Source organism: Oncorhynchus tshawytscha, linkage group LG08 (assembly GCF_018296145.1).
Source record: "Oncorhynchus tshawytscha isolate Ot180627B linkage group LG08, Otsh_v2.0, whole genome shotgun sequence".
Lineage (NCBI taxonomy): Eukaryota > Metazoa > Chordata > Actinopteri > Salmoniformes > Salmonidae > Oncorhynchus > Oncorhynchus tshawytscha.
In genome coordinates this window covers 11,746,808-11,769,293 of record NC_056436.1, presented here as the reverse complement: position 1 = coordinate 11,769,293, position 22,486 = coordinate 11,746,808, and the positions used below count along the sequence as shown (strand labels likewise).

The window sequence follows — 22,486 nt, the reverse complement described above, 5'->3', positions numbered from 1 at the left end:
GAAGGGAACAGAGCAGGACAGAAGGGAACAGAACAGAGCAGAACAGACCAGAGCAGAACAGAACAGAGAAGAACAGAAGGGAACAGAACAGAGCAGGACAGAAGGGAACAGAGCAGGACAGAAGGGAACAGAACAGAGCAGAACAGACCAGAGCAGAACAGAACAGAGAAGAACAGAAGGGAACAGAACAGAGCAGGACAGAAGGGAACATAGCAGGACAGAAGGGAACAGAGCTTTATTGTCCATCCAAGGATAGAAAAGTTTATTTGGCGTCACCTTACAAACTGCCTGCTGCACGTCTATATAATAAGATAGTTTACTCTCCAAATTTGCTTTGGGAAATGTTCACCACATCATTGGTCCACTTCTGAATTCACACAGTTGAACCACCTGGGTTGGGTTTCCCAAAGTGTTGTAGCAATGAGATGATATTAATTCCATTGAAACTAAATGGACGAAAGACGCTCTTAGTGCTACGATGCTTTTGGGAACCCAGGTCAGACAGACAGACAGACAGAGAGAGAGAGAGAGAGAGAGAGAGAGAGAGAGAGAGAGCGAGAGAGACAGAGACAGACAGACAGACAGAGAGAGAGAGAGAGAGAGAGAGAGAGAGAGAGAGAGAGAGAAAATATGTCTTAGAAGCTAACCAGACTGTGGAGTAGTGTAGACTATAGTGATGACATCACATTTAAACACCTCATGATTTGTTCCTCTTTGTATGGTGAGGAAAAATGTATTTGTAGTTGTCAGTGATCATAGTGACATGTTGCCCATCTCCAAGAGGTGTTCAAAGTAAGTGTCTGCTGTGTTTTGGCCCACTGAGAGAGTTTAAATCCCCAAATAGCAAACCCGGGTTTCATCCGAGTCCCTCAGTGTATGTGGGTCATCCCAGGTTATCAGACTCCAGTATAATCAGGGATCCCAGACCTGCTAAAAGCCATTTTGATGTATAGAGAACCCAGTCTACCCACACTGTGTAGTTGAATATTCTATTACTTTTGTATTTTACCCGTTTTTTCAATTACGATCTTGTTTCATCATTACAACTCCCCGACAGGCTCCAGGAGAGGTAAAGGTCAAATCATGCGTCCTCCATGACCCGCCAAACCACACTTCTTAACACCTGCCCTTCTTAACCCAGAAGCCAGCCACACCAATGTGTCAGAGGAAACACTGTTCAACTGACTACTGAAGTTAGCCTGCAGGTGCCCGGCCCACCACAAGGAGTCACTAGAGCACGATGAGCCAAGTAAAGCCCACCTGGCCAACCTCTCCCCGCCCTATGGAACTCCCGGTCACGGCCCGTTGTGACACAGCCTGGGATCAAACCCGGGTCTGTAGTGATGCCTCAAGCACTGCAGTGCCTTAGACCACCGCACCACAGGGAGGTTCTGAATATTCTATTCTATTCTACTATTCTAAAGTTGAAGTTGTCTGCTGTGTTTTGAACCTCTAGCTGAGATGTGGCTGTCTGTTGTGTGCCAACCATTGGTAAAAGCAGAGTATTAACAACAGTGTTTTCCCCCCACACCGAGACTGTGTATCTGTCTGCTGTGTTGGAGAAAGTGTCCTAAACCGTGGGCTGTTGTGTAATCCCTCACTGGGCCCCTTGCTATTTCTGTGCCTGGGTCCCGCGTCACGCTTGGGTATTTTCTCTGGTGACTAGCTCACATCAATAGATCTCCTAATGCACGCTCAGTCAGCCAGCATCAGCGGCTGCAACGTCTGATTGATACGATTTTACCCTCGCTAAATCTGATCATAATTGCTTATGCTATTACTATAGCCCAGGGATGTGGAGAATGGACAGCTGTAATTTGCAATATGAGGAATGTGACATGTGACTGGCGATGTGGGACAAGAAGAGAGTATACTAATGTCAGGTTTGTTTGAGGATTATATTCGACATCTGCATGTCCGTCTGTCTGCTGCTTGTGGAGAGTCTATTTGAAAAACAGTAGGATAGAAAACATCTTACATCGGTGTTAATTCTGCATGTTGTGTTCTGTGCATGCTGTCATGCCATGGGCTTTCTGCCTCAGTGTCCCTGACTCGATGTGTTTTCCTTATAAAATGTATGGATGAGGGGCTAGTGTTAGACTCCTCTGTGTAGCTGAACGTGATGCAGTGGCATTGTAATGACGTTTTCCATAACCTATGTACAGTATGCTTCCCATTGTCTCCATGCAACATGCTTCAGCAGTGTTGCTGTACTATGTCTTATGAGCGTGTAAATGTATAAGCATACGGTATCTTGAATATAAAGAAACCTTCTAAGAGTCACCCCCCTCCTCTCAACCACTCAAGCACAAGTGCATGCTCAATCACACACATGCAAGCAGCACATTCACATGCCAATAGCCAACCCACAACCATTCAAAAACACACTGATTTACCACCCAACTGCCAATCCACAAACATCCCAAAACACACTAATTTACCACCCAACTGCCTCCTATAGTAGTACTCACTTGCCATATTCCTGTGAACTTTTTTGATATACCATGAATTATATATACTAGTGTACATACACGACCATTGGCTTTACCTACACAAGAAATTGATAGTTTCCTAAAAGAGAGGTCTGTTGGGAAGTGTAGTCTATATCTGCTGAGGAAACTACTAAATATGACTGAGCAGAGGATGGGAAGTGTAGTCTATATCTGCTGAAGGAACTACTAAATATGACTGAGCAGAGGATGGGAAGTGTAGTCTATATCTGCTGAAGGAACTAGTAAATATGACTTAGCAGAGGTTGGGAAGTGTAGTCTATGTCTGCTGAAGGAACTAGTAAACATGACTTAGCAGAGTTTGGGAAGTTAGTCTATGTCTGCTGAAGGAACTAGTAAATATGACATAGCAGAGGTTGGGAAGTGTAGTCTATCTGCTGAAGGAACTAGTAAATATGACTTAGCAGAGGTTGGGAAGTGTAGTCTATATCTGCTGAAGGAACTAGTAAATATGACTTAGCAGAGGTTGGGAAGTGTAGTCTATATCTGCTGAAGGAACTAGTAAATATGACTTAGCAGAGGTTGGGAAGTGTAGTCTATATCTGCTGAAGGAACTAGTAAATATGACTTAGCAGAGGTTGGGAAGTGTAGTCTATATCTGCTGAAGGAACTAGTAAATATGACTTAGCAGAGGTTGGGAAGTGTAGTCTATATCTGCTGAAGGAACTAGTAAATATGACTTAGCAGAGGTTGGGAAGTGTAGCCTGCATGCAGTACAGGCTGTGTCCTTCCCTCTCTATATCTGTAGTGTAGTTCAGAAGAGAGGTATGTATTGTTTCAGTGAGGCAGGCTTATCTCCCTGACACCCTGCACTCGTAGTTCCCTCCTCTTATTGCTTTAGGATGGAAACATACCTAGCTATGAGGTCAGAATGACCTTGAGGAGAGAGAGAGATCCCCTGTCCCCTCCCGCTCAAGGCTTACAATGTTGTCACCTCTGCCCTTGTAGAATGTATCAAGAAGTCACCTTTTACAGTATACAGTATATACTGTATTCTCCTCTTTGGTCTGTCTGTCTAGGAGAGTAATACAAACAGATCAGATAGCTGTAGTGTTTAGCCCTGTGTCAAGTGGGAGGACAAAGTACTTCCCATTTAAATATTATTTGGACATTCTTGCAGTAGAAGCGTAGCCTCTTTGATTTAATGTATTTTATCTCTGCATCTTAAGAGTCACCTTGGATTTGTATCATCTCTCCGGTCTGTTTGACAAATGTGTATGATGTGTGTGTGTGTGTGTGTGTGTAACAAAGAGAGAAAGAGCAGTAGGATGTAACAGTCTAACAAAGAGATAAATCCCTGGTTGTAACAAATAGTGAAAGAGAGAGCAGTAGGGTGGAACAGAAAGAGAGAGCAGTAGGGTGGAACAGAAGAGAGAGCAGCAGGGTGGAACAGAAAGAGAGAGCAGTAGGGTGGAACAGAAAGAGAGAGCAGTAGGGTGGAACAGAAGAGAGAGCAGTAGGGTGGAACAGAAAGAGAGAGCAGTAGGGTGGAACAGAAGAGAGAGCAGTAGGGTGGAACAGAAGAGAGAGCAGTAGGGTGGAACAGAAAGAGAGAGCAGTAGGGTGGAACAGAAAGAGAAAGCAGTAGGGTGGAACAGAAAGAGAGAGCAGTAGGGTGGAACAGAAAGAGAGAGCAGTAGAGTGGAGCAGAATAAGAGAGCAGTAGGGTGGAAAAGAAAGAGAGAGCAGTAGGGTGGAACAGAAAGAGAGAGCAGTAGGGTGGAACAGAAAGAGAGAGCAGTAGGGTGGAACACAAAGAGAGAGCAGTAGAGTGGAACAGAAAGAGAGAGCAGTAGAGTGGAACAGAAAGAGAGAGCAGTAGAGTGGAACAGAAAGAGAGAGCAGTAGGGTGGAACAGAAAGAGAGAGCAGTAGAGTGGAACAGAAAGAGAGAGCAGTAGGGTGGAACAGAAAGAGAGAGCAGTAGAGTGGAACAGAAAGAGAGAGCAGTAGGGTGGAACAGAAAGAGAGAGCAGTAGAGTGGAACAGAAGAGAGAGCAGTAGAGTGGAACAGAAAGAGAGAGCAGTAGAGTGGAACACAAAGAGAGAGCAGTAGGGTGGAACAGAAGAGAGAGCAGTAGGGTGGAACACAAAGAGAGAGCAGTAGAGTGGAACACAAAGAGAGAGCAGTAGGGTGGAACAGAAGAGAGAGCAGTAGGGTGGAACAGAAAGAGAGAGCAGTAGTGAACAGAAAGAGAGAGCAGTAGGGTAGAACACAAAGAGAGAGCAGTAGGGTGGAACAGAAGAGAGAGCAGTAGGGTGGAACACAAAGAGAGAGCAGTAGAGTGGAACACAAAGAGAGAGCAGTAGGGTGGAACAGAAGAGAGAGCAGTAGGGTGGAACAGAAAGAGAGAGCAGTAGTGAACAGAAAGAGAGAGCAGTAGGGTAGAACAGAAAGAGAGAGCAGTAGAGTGGAACAGAAGAGAGAGCAGTAGAGTGGAACAGAAAGAGAGAGCAGTAGAGTGGAACAGAAAGAGAAAACGTAGCTCATAGGCTGTCCTAATTAAGAGTAGCTCAGAGGGTTTGAACCAGATAATCTTACATAACCTCGTTAAAGAGCACACAGCCTTTGATACTGAGAAGATGAGAATGATGTTCCCTCTGAGACCCAGCATACCATGAAGCCCCACGATGTAGAGCTGAGGTATAGAACAAGATTACATACCCTGGTCCACGGTACAGACCAAGATTACATACCCTCGTCCACGGTATAGAACAAGATTACATACCCTGGTCCATGGTATAGAACAAGATTACATACCCTGGTCCACGGTATAGAACAAGATTACATACCCTGGTCCACGGTATAGAACAAGATTACATACCCTGGTCCACGGTATAAAACAAGATTATATACCCTGGTCCACGGTATAGAACAAGATTACATACCCTGCCCCAAGGTGTAGAGCTGAGATTTAGAACAAGATTACATACCCTGGTCCACGGTACAGAACAAGATTACATACCCTGGTCCACGGTATAGAGCAAGATTACATACCCTGGTCCATGGTATAGAACAAGATTACATACCCTTCCCCAAGGTGTAGAGCTGAGATTTAGCACAAGATTACATACTCTGCTATGGAGCTATAGGCCACATCCAAAATGCCACCCTATTCCCTTCATAGTGCACTACTTTTGACCAGAGCCCTATGGGTAGTGCACTATATAGGGGATTAGGGTGCCATTTGGGGTGCAGACATAGTGCAATGGAGCAGAAACACAGGTAGTCCCATAATGTGGAGCTGATGTATAGGATGAGATAATAAACAGTACACATATCCAGTGTCTGATGAGTTTAGCATCCAGGTAAACATACACACTGTCATTGTAGTGCACTGGCCAGGGGTTAGATGAGGTACAGGTATTTGAGAGAGTCTAGTAAAAGAGCATGGTTATTCTTTCATTTCCTGCCGTGATCACTGGTCATTATGCACCAAGTTTAGTTCAAGGAGGAACTATTTTGGAAAATGATTTTTTGTCTGTGAGGTTATAAAGGTCCCTAAGTGGTGATATGATCTGTTTTATGTTTCTTGTTGGGAGAAACAGGAAGTGGGTTGCACGTTAACTACAGTATTTTTGTAAGTAAGTAGTTGTGCTGTTTTTGCGTCTACTGGTATTTGGTAGGGACAATGCATGTGTGTCCTTAATGTAATACTGTGAACTATGTTATGTAATGTAATGTAATATTGTGAAGTATTGTAATTTCACAAAAAAATAATGATTCTGTTTCTGTTTTTTTTCAGATGACCCTTTCCTGCCACCAGTGCTAATATTACTACTACAGTAACATAACAGACTTTATCATCTGTAGGAAATCAACCCTGAAGAGGAAGGTGACATTGGAATCGTCATGGAGTCACTAGAAACTACTGCAGAAGTGAAAAGCTCTAAAGAGGCTCTGGATAAGACAGTTCCCCAGAGAAAGTCAGCAGCACCTATGACTGCCCAAACTAAAATACCCCCCTCGGCTGATTCGGAAGGGGAGGGGTGGCATCTATGCCCAGAACCAGAGGACGACCAGAGTAGAACCATATATTGTTCAACAGATATGTCTGACTCAGGGAAACTCAGACAATTAGAAGGGAAATCACTACGCCAATTACAGGATCAACCCTGCAGTCATCCTCATTACAACGTATTAACCTCATATCCACCACAGGAGAGACAGACAGTTCCCTTTGCTAGACAGAAAACAGCAGATCACTTGCTTTCTGCACTGCCACTTGTCAGCTGTGGAGGGCCCTCTCCTCAGAGGAGCTCCCCCAGTTTACCCCTATCTCTCCAACACTGTTCCCAGTCAGGAATAGAGGAACTATCCAAGGAGGTGTGTAGTAAGATGGAGCAGAAGCAGCAACAGAGACCTGGGAAGTATGTTTGTGATTATTGTGGGAGGGCATGTGCCAAACCCAGCGTACTTAAGAAGCATATTCGCTCACATACTGGGGAGAGACCCTACCCCTGCGTGCCCTGTGGTTTCTCCTTCAAAACCAAGAGCAATTTATACAAACACAGAAAATCTCATGCTCACTCGGTCAAAGCTGGGACAGTGCCATTTTCAGAACTGGGTTCTTACAATGCCAATATGGAGGACCGGGGATCTTTAGGAGAAGGAGAGTTCTACTCTGATGCTGAGCAGAGCTCGGACACGGACGAAGACGATTCATCGCTCTTGGACACTGTTTCAGTGGAGGAACCAGATAGCACCACTGCTGTTAAAGTACTGAATCTCATTGCCCAGAAACAGGGAGTTACATTAGCATCAACATTATCTGAGGACGGTTCACCCAGACTCTTGGAGATCAATGCTGCTCCAGCTGTTTCTCAGGTCAGCCATGCAATCCAATCCAGCGCCATCAAGCAGAGGCTGGCACTCCGGCTCTCAGAGAAAAGGAGCAGTGACACTGACACATCTCTCTCCCTGCCTAGCCAGGGAAGCAAAGGCAGCACAGACTCAGGCTACTTCTCACGCTCTGAGAGTTCTGAACACCAAACAGGTGGTCCTCCCAACACAAACGCCAAGTCCTATCAAGAGATAATGTTTGGAAAGTGTTACAAGCCGAACCCGAAACAACAGGCCATAACTGTTGTGACTTGCAGGACAGACTTAATGAGTGATCGTAAGACATCGGAGCGAGGTGTTTCCCGCGTATTCACACAAGAAAAGGAATCAATGGTTGAATCGATCAGAATAAACACACATTCATTTACAAGGGAGGACATTAAGGAGGCTCAACTAGAGCTCTCTGATTCTGGACAGCTGGTCCGGAGCAACTCGATGCCCACGTCCTCGGTGGCATGTCAGGACATGTCACAAGGCCTGCGAGGCAGCCACTCCTTTGATGAAAGGGCGTCCCCTGGAGGCATTAGGAGACTTACGAGACAGGCTGCCTTTGAACACTCTGTACACGATGGACCTCCTGACCACTACGGAAACATCTCTGACATTTCCAACCTTGGAGTGGAGATGGACAGTTTCATCATCCAACAAAAGCAAGCGATGGAATATGCAACAAGGAAACGGCGGAAGGAAAACTGTGTTGCGGAGGAGGAGGATGTAGGAGGCCAGTATCACACAGACTATGACCACTCTGAAGAGATGAGGGACTATGATTCAAAGCAAACCTCTCAAGGTGCTCTAACGACTACATCCTCAGTGAAAGGACATGCCCAAAGCGTTCACACACAGGACAGAACACAACGTGATAGACTGGAAAGGGAAATGTGGGAAAAGAGAGAGAGAGAAGAGAGAAGATCTTTAGGTAACGTCATCTCTGTGATTCAACACACTAACTCCCTTACCAGGTCTCTCTCTGAACAGTCAGATTCTTACAACTCCCAGAGACGGGATAAGCCGTCCTCAATGGATGTGGTGGAGCAAAGCGAAACTAGAGAGATGCACAAAAGGACTGAGATCTTTGCACACCAGTTGAGTGACAGTAGATTATTAGATAAGTCGTATCAAATGACACCTAAGCTAGTCCGTCAGTCTAACATACCGGTCCCAGAGATCAGGGTGACTGTAGAACCAGACAGTCCAGAGAAAGAGAAAGCAGCTGAGGTGAAACAGGTGAAGGTGAAGGAGCCTGATAGACATATAGAGGAGTTCCAATGGCCCCAGAGGAGTGAAACCCTGTCTCAGTTCCCCCCAGAGAAACTCCCTCCAAAGAAGAAGAGACTGCGCTTAGCTGACTTGGAGCACTCCTCTGGCGAGTCTAGCTTCGAGTCGGCTTGTACGAGCCTCTCCCGGAGCCCCAGTCAAGACAGCAACCTATCCTACTGCTCCAGCTTCTCGTTTGACCGAGAGGAGAAAGAGAGAGAGGTTATCCCCAAGCCAGTTTCACCGGCGGCTAGACAGGATGAGTTTGGCAAAGCATTGGAGTTCTTAGCGGTGCCAGGAAGCGGCTACTCCCTCTCTGTCCTGAACCAACGTCAACAACATGAAATGAGACGTACCTCTTCAGAACAGGCACCGTGCCACTCCCAGTGCAGAGAGCTCCCAGAGGTCCGCAGCGTATCGTTTGACTACGGCAGTCTCTCTCCAACGGCCAAAGTTAGACATGCGGAACTCAGCGCCAGCTACTCGGAGCCCAGACGGGGTAACTTGGTAAGACAGGAGTCCTTGAATGTTAACCTTGAATTTGCACATCCAGTCCTTCCGCTAAATATTCTTCCTCAGTACCTCAGCAGTGCCCTGTCGTTCTCATCCACCGCTCTGCACTCTCAGTGTCTGCCAATGTTCTCCCCTCAGCCGTCACACTCTGGTCTCCTAGTTCCTGTTAGAATCCAGACTCACGTGCCATCCTATGGTAGCATCACATACACCACTGTGTCCCAAATTGTAGATGATCCGTTCGAAAGCGTTAACTCCACCAGAACCTCTTTACTCACTTCTCACTTCGCAAATTTAGCCACGAATTTGGATACATCTAATATATTATTAGGACACCCTCGAGGACTGTTGACCAGCCCAGTCCAGGTTCACGTTCTAGATCTGCCCCCAGCTAAGCTGAAGACAGGCATCCCTCTCTCCCTGACCTCCAGGACGATCTCCACCACCAACTGTGGGTCCAGTGGTGGATCCAACAAGCGCATGTTGTCTCCGGCCAGCAGCTTGGACCTGTTCATGGAGGTCAAACAGCAGAAACGCGTCAAAGAGGAGAAAATGTACGGTGAGATAGTGGAGGAGTTGGGTGCTGTGGAATTAGGGAATTATAATGTGACTGAAGAGAACAAGCACAGTTTAAAGTCAGAGTTTCAAAGTGACACCAACCAGGGAGCATCACTGTCAGGCTTTCCTTCAAAATCCTCTTTGTCTGCCTCATCATCGCTTCATTCTCATAACGAGCCAGCAAGTGGAAGCTTCATCTCACCTCAGCAACAAGGGTCAGAAAGTCCTGATTCCCCTATGGAGAACTCCCCAACAGAAGCAAGTCTACATCCACATGCTCTGCTTTCTCTGAAGGATTTCAATGAGTCTGGCATGGACAGCAAGGCACAGATGGAGGTGCTGGTGCAGCTAGTCAAAGGTCAGGGCATCCTCATCTCTGACGGGGAAAACACCAAACGGATATCTCAATTTCCAAGTCTCCGCACAATGACAGCTGTGAGTTGGTGCTATCTGAACTACACCAAGCCAAACAGCACTCACAGCAGCTCTCCCCTGTCCTCTGTGTACGCTACGTGGTGCATCAGTTCCCATAACCCCAACCCTCCTAACCTCAACACCAGTGCCACCTTGGCTCTGCTCCGCTCCAAACAGACGACTAACACATGGGTGTACACCATGGCTGCCATGTACCAACCTGGGACTGGGAAGCTGGTCTCCTCCTCACTCTTATGGAGGCAGAGGCTCGGGCTGGTGAGAGCATTGATCGTTCATTATTTCATTATTCATTATTCCATAAACGTCTATATTGAATGTTTCCAATCCTGGAATCAAGTTACATTATAAATACATAATCTAATTGTAACCACATTATACTTTTTCTTCTATACCTAAACTGCATGTTCACGGAATGTTTAATGTTTCACAGAATTGTTTTTATTTATTCTTTATATTAACGTTTATTTATCTGTCTCATTTAGCTACAGAGCAAACCGGAGCTCAAAGAGCTGGAAGGGAGCTCCTATGGAAGGAAAGTGAAGGATGCCAGCTGCAGGGTAAAAGCAGGGAAGGAGGACTGGAAAGAGAGGGAGGTCTCCTCGAAACAAACAGCAGTGCCAACACCAACACCAACCCGGATCAAAATATTTGAAGGAGGGTCCGTTATGATAATATCACATCAATCAATAAGCGCTATAATATTACTTTGAATGTTAGTTTGTAATGTGTACATGTTTTATAAAGGGGTTATGCCTGGTGGTACAAATGTATTTTTAAACTTTATTTAACCTGGTAGTCCCATTGAAATCAGAAGACCTCTTTAAAAGAGATCCCTGGAATTAGATTGAATAGCTGTTTTCACTTACCTTGCATGTCTATAGCTACTTATAATATAAAACACGTCATTCCATGGAGGGCCAAGTGTCTGCAGGTTTTTGCTCCTCCTTTGTACTTGATTGATCAATTCTGGTCATTGAGTCCAATTTTGACCTAGACAACCAGGTGATGGGCGTTCCTAACTAATCAAATTGAAAGGAAACGACAAAAACCAGCATACACTCGGCCCTCCGTGGAATGAGTTTGAAACCACCCTGATATAGAACATCGCATTAAGGATGGTTTTCCTCCCCTCAGGTTCAAGTCCAATGAGGACTATGTGTACGTGAGGGGCCGAGGCCGGGGGAAGTATATCTGTGAGGAGTGTGGCATCCGTTGTAAGAAACCTAGCATGCTGAAGAAACACATACGCACCCACACTGACGTCCGGCCCTACGTCTGCAGGGTCTGCAACTTCGCTTTCAAAACTAAAGGTGGGATTCCCTTCTTCTTTCAGACGAATGAGACGAGAGATTAACTTTGTGATGACTGCTGATTTTAAAAAGGGATTGATCAAATCAACTAGATTGAATGATGATTGCATTGATGACAACAGTAACATTTATTCCCCCCCCCTAAAAAAAGTACAATTGAATGATAATGATAATCAGCTAAATGAATGTTTAACATGTTTGACTCACAGGAAACCTGACCAAGCATATGAAGTCAAAGGCTCACATGAAGAAGTGTCTTGAGCTTGGTGTGTCAGTCACAGTGGATGATACAGAGACACTGGAATCTGGTAAGATATTGACCAATGACCAGGGAGTTATTCAGATATTTACAACTGATTGTGTAACCCATGGTAACTGTACCACAGAAAGAATGACAGAAACAAGTGATGTATCCTTTGTCTTTACTTGTTGTTCTTTCAAACAATGCAGATGACATCCAGCAAGACTTGAAGACCGGGGTCTTGAGCACAGCCAAACACCAGTTCTCAGATGCAGACGACTCCGATGGCATGGATGAAGAGATCGACGATATCGACGAAGATGATGAGGACGAGGACGACTACGACGGTGACTCTACTCCCAAGATCCTTTCCCGGAGCACCAGCCCTCAGCCCTGTGGCGTAGCCTCTCTGTCGGTCACAGCTGCCGCTGTCATCCAGGGTGTGTCGTCAGACGTCCATGGCTGTCCCCTCAGTTCCTTCCATCCCCTCCCCAGCTGCCTCTCAATCTACACCCTGCCTAGCGTCGATATCCACCCCCATCCCTCCTCCACCCTGTCGGGCATCGATGTCCACCCCCATCCCTCCTCCACCCTGTCGGGCATCGATGTCCACCCCCATCCCCATCCCCATCCCGCCTCCACTGTCAGGAGGACAGGATCAGACCGGAGGACTGTCTTGGCCTCCAGCCTGGACAAGGAAGACTGTAGCCTGGCCATGCTGTCTCCTGACCAGGGCTGTCTGTTCTTTGACCCCTACCCCACCTGTCTGCTGTCCCCCGGCTGGGAGTCCCCTCTGAGGGAACCGCCTAACTCCTGCCTCGGCTACACCTCAACCCGGAGAGACCTCTCCCCCAGGGGACGCTCCTCACCTCGATGGGACACCTCCCCGCTGAGGCCCAGCTCCCCCAACCTCACCCCCATCCAGCACCTCTTCCCGGCCTGTATGGAGAGGCCCCTGTCCCCAGGTGGAGTGGACCTGGCTGGGAGGAGACAGAGGGTGGTGCTCAGGGCTGTGTCTCCACGTAGAGGGGGCTCACAACATAGAGACTCTGGGGATAAAACCAGGCAGCAAGCCAAGGCTGAACTGGCCCAGCTGGGAGAAACCATTGAAATGGATATGGTATGTAAGATAGTTGTTTACAGTGTTTTCATTGACTAGTATATGTTTAGATTGACTGGTATATGCTTGTCCATCAAAACTAGCTGCACTGACTTCATTTCAACTGATTTCATTTCAACTCAGTGTTCTTGATGTTAAACCTTTATTAATTACAATGTTTTTTTTTCACCAATGGTGTCCATGAATTTTTTTCTTGATTGTCATTTCAAACTTGTTTTTTTAGAAAGAAACTGTAGATACGTGTCTTCTGATTGTCACTATAACTTGTTGTGTTTAGGATCAGAGGAGAAGCGTGCCTCCCTGCCTGCCTGGGTCCGCCTGCTCTAGTTGTCCCCGTCAGAACCTCTTCAGCCACCTCCCCCTACACTCTCAGCAGCAGGCTGGGACTCTCCTACCCATGGTGCCTATCGGAGGGATCCAGGTACTGCGCTCTCTGCCCTCCTGCAGCTCTGACCGGACCCATCTGTCAGCCCTATCCCCTCAAAAGACTGAGCTCCACCAGGACAGCACTAAGGAGGGATCTGTTCGTCTGGCAGCCCTCGGTGCAGAGGACTCAGGAGCCCAGCAGCAGGGGAGGGAGAGGGGGATGGAGAGGGAGATGAAGAGGGAGACCGGGATGGAGAGGGAGAGGCTGTCCCCCCTCCAGACACCCCGGGACTCTGAGGAGGAGAACCCCCCTGTCTCTGTCCTCATGGTCAGGAACCCTAAGCAGGAAGAGGTTCTTCAGACCTGCACCAAGGCCATCGCCTCCCTCAGGATCACCTCTGAAGAGCATCTATAGACTGGGGTTGCATCCCAAATAGCACCCTATTCCCTATATAAAGCACTACTGTTGACCAGAGGGCTCTCGTCACAAGTAATGCACTATATAAGGAATAGTGTACCATTTGGGCCTTTCCTCATATGGGACATTCTTTGGTCCTTCCTCCAGGAGCAGCTGAGGCCCCCCATCCAACGTCCAGTCCTCAGCTAGCATGGTTCTAGATCAATTAGCGATGTCTTGACAACTGCTATGGTCACGCCAACTTCTCTGGTCACATATGAGTTGGCAAGACAGCACAAATAGACATGGAACCAGGCTATGTCCACAGTTCCTCTCAACCTCATTCCACTAGACAGACAGACAGGCAGACAGGCAGTCAGGCAGACAGACAGACAGGCAGACAGACAGACAGACAGACAGGCAGTCAGGCAGACAGACAGACAGACAGACAGACAGGCAGGCAGCAGACAGACAGACAGACAGACAGACAGACAGACAGACAGACAGACAGACAGACAGACAGACAGACAGACAGACAGACAGACAGGCAGGCAGGCAGACAGACAGACATACAGCTAGACAGACAGACAGACAGGCAGACAGGCAGGCAGGCAGGCAGGCAGACAGACATACAGCTAGACAGACAGACAGACAGACAGACAGACAGACAGACAGACAGACAGACATACAGCTAGACAGACAGACAGACAGACAGACAGACAGACAGACAGACAGACAGACAGACAGACAGACAGACAGACAGACAACACAGACAGACAGACAGACAGACAGACAGACAGACAGACAGACAGACAGACAGACAGACAGACAGACAGACAGACAGACAGACAGACAGACAGACAGACAGACAGACAGACAGACAGACAGACAGACAGACAGACAGACAGACAGACATACAGCTAGACAGACAGACAGACAGACAGACAGACAGACAGACAGACAGACAGACAGACAGACAGACAGACAGACAGACAGGCAGGCAGACAGACAGACAGCAGCTAGACAGACAGACAGACAGACAGCTAGACAGCTAGACAGACAGACAGACAGACAGACAGACAGACAGACAGACAGACAGACAGACAGACAGACAGACAGACAGACAGACAGACAGACAGACAGACAGACAGACAGACAGACCACATTGGTTGGGTGTTGGGGGATTCTTGTCTCAGTTTCAGTTACTTCAGGTTTCTTCATGTTAGTAATGCAACGGTCATGTGTCTTAACATTCCCCTCCCCTCACCATACTATGATCTATATCTGAGAGGAAAACAAACCTTTAAAAACAGAGACTTTATAATCTCTATGAATTTTTTTTGAACTTTTAGGTCAGTGGAGTTCCTCGCAGCAAAGGATAAGCAAGAGGACTGTTGAAGTAGTGGACACAGGTGCAATATATGGGATTTAAAGAGAATGCTTCTACGTTAATTATGCTTGCATACACTTGCACACAAACAGAATCATTTATATTTATTATACCCCATAACCCACTCTTAACATTTATTCATATAAATGCATATGTGTACTATTTTCAAAATAGGCTTGTTGTTTAAATTGTATTCATATCGAGTGATTAGTTAAGAATTTGATTCTTGGAGAGAAATTGGAAAGGAAATAACGGGGAAAGTATCTAAAAATATGAAAGTATTTGAAAACTGAATCTGACCAAATTGAGTGTAGACTTGCTTTTTGTCCAGTTTGGTGCTTTTGATCGGAAAGCAAAGATCTGTGCCTTTTCTTTGCTTTCTACATATGTTTTAAATAATCGTATTAAGCAAGGAAAAAGTGAATATCATGTTTAAGGAACTTTGAATCAGAATTGTCTGACGTGACAGTGTTATTATCAACAAAGAAATTGCACCCCAAAAAAAAAGAGCTTTTACTTTGTGGAATTAAATTGCTGTTTTTCTAGCTACATTTTATCTAAAATATATCTATTTGAATTATTTGTTATGTTGCAGATTCTCAATGTTGTGGTTTTAGCTTTTTGAACAAACGCATGAGTTTTTGCTATTGCACAAATAGAGAAGTGCATACGTTTACTGTAAGATGTCTTTCTACATTAGAAAAGTATGCTTTTATTGATGACGGTAAATATTTGTCTACTATTTATATGCTGTATATGATCTCCACTTATGCAACAGTGTGTCTCACTGACCCATGCTTATGAGACGCTTGTGAGAGGCTTGTGTGAGGCTTATGAGATGCTTATGAAGTCATGTCATTGCATTATAACTTATGGCTTTAAGCAAATCGTTGTTCGTTATTCTGCCCTTTGAACCTTTTCTGAATTTAAATAAGCACTTTCATCCTATCTTTTATATCTGACTGAGATGGTTATTAAGGAGAAGAAATAAAAAACAATCATGTGTTCTAGTGTCACTTCAGTCCACAGTCCACTACTATGAAGTGATTGGTGTCTGTGTGCACGTACAGGGCACATAAGTTTAACTCCTCTTTCATTTCAAGTGTGAATTCATTTTACTTTACATTTTTTGGTAAAGAAGATGGGGTGGGTTGAGTAGTTTGTAACGACCTGTACCGACGTACCTTGAAATTCACATTTCCTTTACGTCCAATTTTAAACCATTTTCTTTCAGTGTTGAATTCACATGACTTTTTTTATGTGAATTGTAGGTACAGAGATAAACGACTAAGATGATCTTTTCAGAGGTAGAAAAAAATAAAATAATGGCTGCATTTCCAATATGGAAGTTAACAGGAATGTTGTCAAATTGACATTTTGACATTTACAGGTTCACCGTTGAGACATGAGTTAGTGGACTGATTTGAAACACACAACTCGACATGTTAACATTAGAAGCACGATGTTATAATCAACTTTACCTCTCACAAGAATGTCTGGGGTAGCTATCGCTGGACCCACTCAGTGTACATGCTGTCTGGTATGTAGCATATAGCTACAGGGTTATGTTATGTGTGTATACAGATGGGGAATAGAAAGTCTTGCAACCAATATATATGACTTTCTGTTGGATTTCATTTGACTGCAGATTATCAGTTTGTATCATCTCTCCTGCTACTGAACTACACTGAGTACACCAAACATCAGGAACACCTTCCTAATATTAAGTTGCACCCCCCCCCCCTTTTGTCCTCAGAACAGCCTCAATTCGTGGGGACATGGACTCTACAAGGTGTCGAAAGTGTTCCACAGGGATGCTGGCCCATGTTGACTCCAATGCTTCCCACAGTTGTGTCAAGTTGGCTGGATGTCCTTTGGGTGGTGGACCATTCTTGATACACAGGAAACTGTTGAGCATGAAACACTCAGCAGCGTTGCAGTTCTTGACACGAACCAGTACACCTGACACTTACTACAATACCCCGTTCAAAGGGGCTTAAATATTTTTTGTCTTCCCCATTCACCCTCTGAATGGCACACATACTCAATCTGTGTCACAATTGTCTCCAGGCTTAAACATCCTTCTTTAACCTGTCTCTTCCCCTTCATCTACACTGATTGAAGTGGCTTTAACAAGTGACCTCAATAATAGATCATAGCTTTCACCTGGATTCACCTGGTCAGTCTATGTCATGGAAAGAGCAGGAGTTCTTAATGTTTTGTTTACTCAGTGTGTTTTCTGTTGCAGAGTATCGTCTGTGTTTTATTCCACTATGTCATATCTATTGAACTGTGCTTCTCGTGTTTATTAAAGTCTGTGTTAAATCACAGATCCTTTACCCATCACATATTGAAGCAGAAGCTCTGTGGCTAATTACATTGACATTTTAGTCATTTAGCAGAGGCTCTTATCGGTGCAACTTACAGTTAGGGCATTCATCTCAAGGTACCTAGATGAGCGACAGGGTAACCTAGTGGTTAGAGCGTTGGACTAGTAACCGGAAGGTTGCAAGTTCAAACCCCCGAGCTGACAAGGTACAAATCTGTCCTTTTGCCCCTGTACAGGCAGTTAACCCACTGTTCCTAGGCCGTCATTGAAAATAAGAATTTGTTCTTAACTGACTTGCCTAGTTAAATAAAGGTTACATAAACATGGCAGATAATTCCCTTGTTTAGTTATTCACATCATTACAGGACAGTTCTTTCTCTATTTCTGTCTTAATGTTGGAGCTTGTTTGTTATTGCGTGTTATACTTTTGAGAAATTCATTTTAAATTGCTTTTAAATGAATATACTTCGTTCTCAATCATTTATGAATGTGTACTGCAGATTATTTTGAACAGGTGATAACCGAGTATTAATAACATTATCAGTAATGTATCTCCTTAAAGCTTTACCTTTGTGCTGGTTGATAATGAATGTCCAAAAGCATCTACATAATCTATAGCATAATCTACAGTTGTTTAGGATTAGAGCGAGCCCAGTGAGGTTTCAGATTATATCACTCCTCTGGCATGGAGAACTATAGAATAGAGTGATAGAGAGATTCATGTTTCATATTCTACTGACATCCTCTGGTGAGGAATAGTCACTACAGACAGCGCTTACTCTGAGAAAGGGGCGGATTTGCACCTAAATACAATAATTTCTAATCCAGCCACTGTTACTAAGCACGCCCTGATCAATTATACAATGGATTTCGTGTGTATATTAGTCATAAAATGTCTCAGCTCTCTATGAATTCAGTTGCTGGTTGCTGCAGAGTGAATAAACGATGGTTGCTGGTTGCTGCTGAGTGAGTAAAACATGGTTGCTGGTTGCTGCAGAGTGAGTAAAACATGGTTGCTGGTTGCTGCAGAGTGAGTAAAACATGGTTGCTGGTTGCTGGTTGCTACAGAGTGAGTAAAACATGGTTGCTGGTTGCTACAGAGTGAGTAAAACATGGTTGCTGGTTGGTGGTTGCTGCAGAGTGAGTAAAACACGGTTGCTGGTTGCTGCAGAGTGAGTAAAACATGGTTGCTGGTTGCTACAGAGTGAGTAAAACATGGTTGCTGGTTGCTACAGAGTGAGTAAAACATGGTTGCTGGTTGCTGGTTGCTGCAGAGTGAGTAAAACATGGTTGCTGGTTGCTACAGAGTGAGTAAAACATGGTTGCTGGTTGCTGCAGAGTGAGTAAAACATGGTTGTTGTTTGCTGGTTGCTGCAGAGTGAGTAAAACATGGTTGCTGGTTGCTGCAGAGTGAGTAAAACATGGTTGCTGGTTGCTGCAGAGTGAGTAAAACATGGTTGCTGGTTGCTACAGAGTGAGTAAAACATGGTTGCTGGTTGCTACATAGTGAGTAAAACATTGTTGTTGTTTGCTGGTTGCTGCAGAGTGAGTAAAACATGGTTGCTGGTTGCTGCAGAGTGAGTAAAACATGGTTGCTGGTTGTTGCAGAGTGAGTAAAACATGGTTGCTGGTAGCTACAGAGTGAGTAAAACATGGTTGCTGGTTGCTGCAGAGTGAGTAAAACATGGTTGCTGGTTGCTGCAGAGTGAATAAACGATGGTTGCTGGTTGCTACAGAGTAAACAATGGTTGCTGGTTGCTACAGAGTGAGTAAAACATGGTTGCTGGTTGCTGGTTGCTACAGAGTGAGTAAAACATGGTTGCTGGTTGCTACAGAGTGAGTAAAACATGGTTGCTGGTTGGTGGTTGCTGCAGAGTGAGTAAAACACGGTTGCCTGTTGCTGCAGAGTGAGTAAAACATGGTTGCTGGTTGCTGCAGAGTGAGTAAAACATGGTTGCTGGTTGCTGCAGAGTGAGTAAAACATGGTTGCTGGTTGCTGGTTGCTGCAGAGTGAGTAAAACATGGTTGCTGGTTGCTGCAGAGTGAGTAAAACATGATTGCTGGTTGCTGCAGAGTGAGTAAAACATGGTTGCTGGTTGCTACAGAGTGAGTAAAACATGGTTGCTGGTTGCTGGTTGCTACAGAGTGAGTAAAACATTGTTGTTGTTTGCTGGTTGCTGCAGAGTGAGTAAAACATGGTTGCTGGTTAGTACAGAGTGAGTAAAACATGGTTGCTGGTTGCTGCAGAGTGAGTAAAACATGGTTGCTGGTTGCTGCAGAGTGAATAAACGATGGTTGCTGGTTGCTACAGAGTAAACAATGGTTGCTGGTTGCTACAGAGTGAGTAAAACATGGTTGCTGGTTGCTGGTTGCTACAGAGTGAGTAAAACATGGTTGCTGGTTGGTGGTTGCTGCAGAGTGAGTAAAACATGGTTGCTGGTTGCTGGTTGCTACAGAGTGAGTAAAACATGGTTGCTGGTTGCTGCAGAGTGAGTAAAACATGGTTGTTGTTTGCTGGTTGCTGCAGAGTGAGTAAAACATGGTTGCTGGTTGCTGCAGAGTGAGTAAAACATGGTTGCTGGTTGCTACAGAGTGAGTAAAACATGGTTGCTGGTTGCTGGTTGCTACATAGTGAGTAAAACATTGTTGTTGTTTGCTGGTTGCTGCAGAGTGAGTAAAACATGGTTGCTGGTTGCTGCAGAGTGAGTAAAACATGGTTGCTGGTTGTTGCAGAGTGAGTAAAACATGGTTGCTGGTAGCTACAGAGTGAGTAAAACATGGTTGCTGGTTGCTGCAGAGTGAGTAAAACATGGTTGCTGGTTGCTGCAGAGTGAATAAACGATGGTTGCTGGTTGCTACAGAGTAAACAATGGTTGCTGGTTGCTACAGAGTGAGTAAAACATGGTTGCTGGTTGCTGGTTGCTACAGAGTGAGTAAAACATGGTTGCTGGTTGCTACAGAGTGAGTAAAACATGGTTGCTGGTTGGTGGTTGCTGCAGAGTGAGTAAAACACGGTTGCCTGTTGCTGCAGAGTGAGTAAAACATGGTTGCTGGTTGCTGCAGAGTGAGTAAAACATGGTTGCTGGTTGCTGCAGAGTGAGTAAAACATGGTTGCTGGTTGCTGGTTGCTGCAGAGTGAGTAAAACATGGTTGCTGGTTGCTGCAGAGTGAGTAAAACATGATTGCTGGTTGCTGCAGAGTGAGTAAAACATGGTTGCTGGTTGCTACAGAGTGAGTAAAACATGGTTGCTGGTTGCTACAGAGTGAGTAAAACATTGTTGTTGTTTGCTGGTTGCTGCAGAGTGAGTAAAACATGGTTGCTGGTTAGTACAGAGTGAGTAAAACATGGTTGCTGGTTGCTGCAGAGTGAGTAAAACATGGTTGCTGGTTGCTGCAGAGTGAATAAACGATGGTTGCTGGTTGCTACAGAGTAAACAATGGTTGCTGGTTGCTACAGAGTGAGTAAAACATGGTTGCTGGTTGCTACAGAGTGAGTAAAACATGGTTGCTGGTTGGTGGTTGCTGCAGAGTGAGTAAAACATGGTTGCTGGTTGCTGGTTGCTACAGAGTGAGTAAAACATGGTTGCTGGTTGGTGGTTGCTGCAGAGTGAGTAAAACACGGTTGCTGGTTGCTGCAGAGTGAGTAAAACATGGTTGCTGGTTGCTACAGAGTGAGTAAAACATGGTTGCTGGTTGCTACAGAGTGAGTAAAACATGGTTGCTGGTTAGTACAGAGTGAGTAAAACATGGTTGCTGGTTGCTGGTTGCTGCAGAGTGAGTAAAACATGGTTGCTGGTTGCTGCAGAGTGAGTAAAACATGGTTGCTGGTTGCTGCAGAGTGAGTAAAACATGGTTGCTGGTTGCTACAGAGTGAGTAAAACATGGTTGCTTGTTGCTGGTTGCTACAGAGTGAGTAAAACATGGTTGCTGGTTGCTGCAGAGTGAGTAAAACATGGTTGCTGGTTGCTGCTGAGTGAGTAAAACATGGTTGCTGGTTGCTGCAGAGTGAGTAAAACATGGTTGCTGGTTGTTGCAGAGTGAGTAAAACATGGTTGCTGGTAGCTACAGAGTGAGTAAAACATGGTTGCTGGTTGCTGCAGAGTGAGTAAAACATGGTTGCTGGTTGCTGCAGAGTGAATAAACGATGGTTGCTGGTTGCTACAGAGTAAACAATGGTTGCTGGTTGCTACAGAGTGAGAAAACATGGTTGCTGGTTGCTGGTTGCTACAGAGTGAGTAAAACATGGTTGCTGGTTGCTACAGAGTGAGTAAAACATGGTTGCTGGTTGGTGGTTGCTGCAGAGTGAGTAAAACAAGGTTGCCTGTTGCTGCAGAGTGAGTAAAACATGGTTGCTGGTTGCTGCAGAGTGAGTAAAACATGGTTGCTGGTTGCTGCAGAGTGAGTAAAACATTGTTGTTGTTTGCTGGTTGCTGCAGAGTGAGAAAAACATGGTTGCTGGTTGCTGCAGAGTGAGTAAAACATGGTTGCTGGTTGCTGCAGAGTGAGTAAAACATGGTTGCTGTTAGCTACAGAGTGAGTAAAACATGGTTGCTGGTTGCTGGTTGCTGCAGAGTGAGTAAAACATGGTTGCTGGTTGCTGCAGAGTGAATAAACGATGGTTGCTGGTTGCTACAGAGTAAACAATGGTTGCTGGTTGCTACAGAGTGAGTAAAACATGGTTGCTGGTTGCTACAGAGTGAGTAAAACATGGTTGCTGGTTGCTGCAGAGTGAGTAAAACATGGTTGCTGGTAGCTACAGAGTGAGTAAAACATGGTTGCTGGTTGCTGGTTGCTGCAGAGTGAGTAAAACATTGTTGTTGTTTGCTGGTTGCTGCAGAGTGAGTAAAACATGGTTGCTGGTTGCTGCTGAGTGAGTAAAACATGGTTGCTGGTTGCTGGTTGCTACAGAGTGAGTAAAACATTGTTGTTGTTTGCTGGTTGCTGCAGAGTGAGTAAAACATGGTTGCTGGTTGCTGCAGAGTGAGTAAAACATGGTTGCTGGTTGCTGCAGAGTGAGTAAAACATGGTTGCTGGTTGCTGCAGAGTGAATAAACGATGGTTGCTGGTTGCTACAGAGTAAACAATGGTTGCTGGTTGCTACAGAGTGAGTAAAACATGGTTGCTGGTTGCTACAGAGTGAGTAAAACATGGTTGCTGGTTGGTGGTTGCTGCAGAGTGAGTAAAACATGGTTGCTGGTTGCTGGTTGCTACAGAGTGA

At 45.3% G+C, this 22,486-nt stretch overlaps 1 protein-coding gene across 1 annotated transcript; it reads left to right on the top strand.

The window, feature by feature from the left end:
• The first annotated feature begins 1,683 nt into the window (after positions 1-1,683).
• hivep2b (HIVEP zinc finger 2b) lies at positions 1,684-13,971 on the top strand. Its single transcript, XM_024430528.2, has 7 exons — positions 1,684-1,883; positions 6,256-10,370; positions 10,598-10,773; positions 11,250-11,425; positions 11,635-11,733; positions 11,876-12,786; positions 13,064-13,971. The coding sequence occupies exons 2-7, from the start codon at positions 6,363-6,365 to the stop codon at positions 13,565-13,567; spliced, it is 5,874 nt and encodes a 1,957-aa protein (XP_024286296.1). The 5' UTR covers positions 1,684-1,883; positions 6,256-6,362; the 3' UTR covers positions 13,568-13,971.
• Positions 13,972-22,486: the final 8,515 nt, after the last annotated feature.

Bases quoted from the DNA above. Each gene is read 5' to 3' on its own strand.
- hivep2b (XM_024430528.2), top strand. From the start codon at position 6,363: ATGGAGTCACTAGAAACTACTGCAGAAGTGAAAAGCTCTAAAGAGGCT. The intron at 10,371-10,597 runs GTGAGAGCATTG...TGTCTCATTTAG, and splicing joins GGAGGCAGAGGCTCGGGCTG to CTACAGAGCAAACCGGAGCT. The intron at 11,734-11,875 runs GTAAGATATTGA...CAAACAATGCAG, and splicing joins TACAGAGACACTGGAATCTG to ATGACATCCAGCAAGACTTG.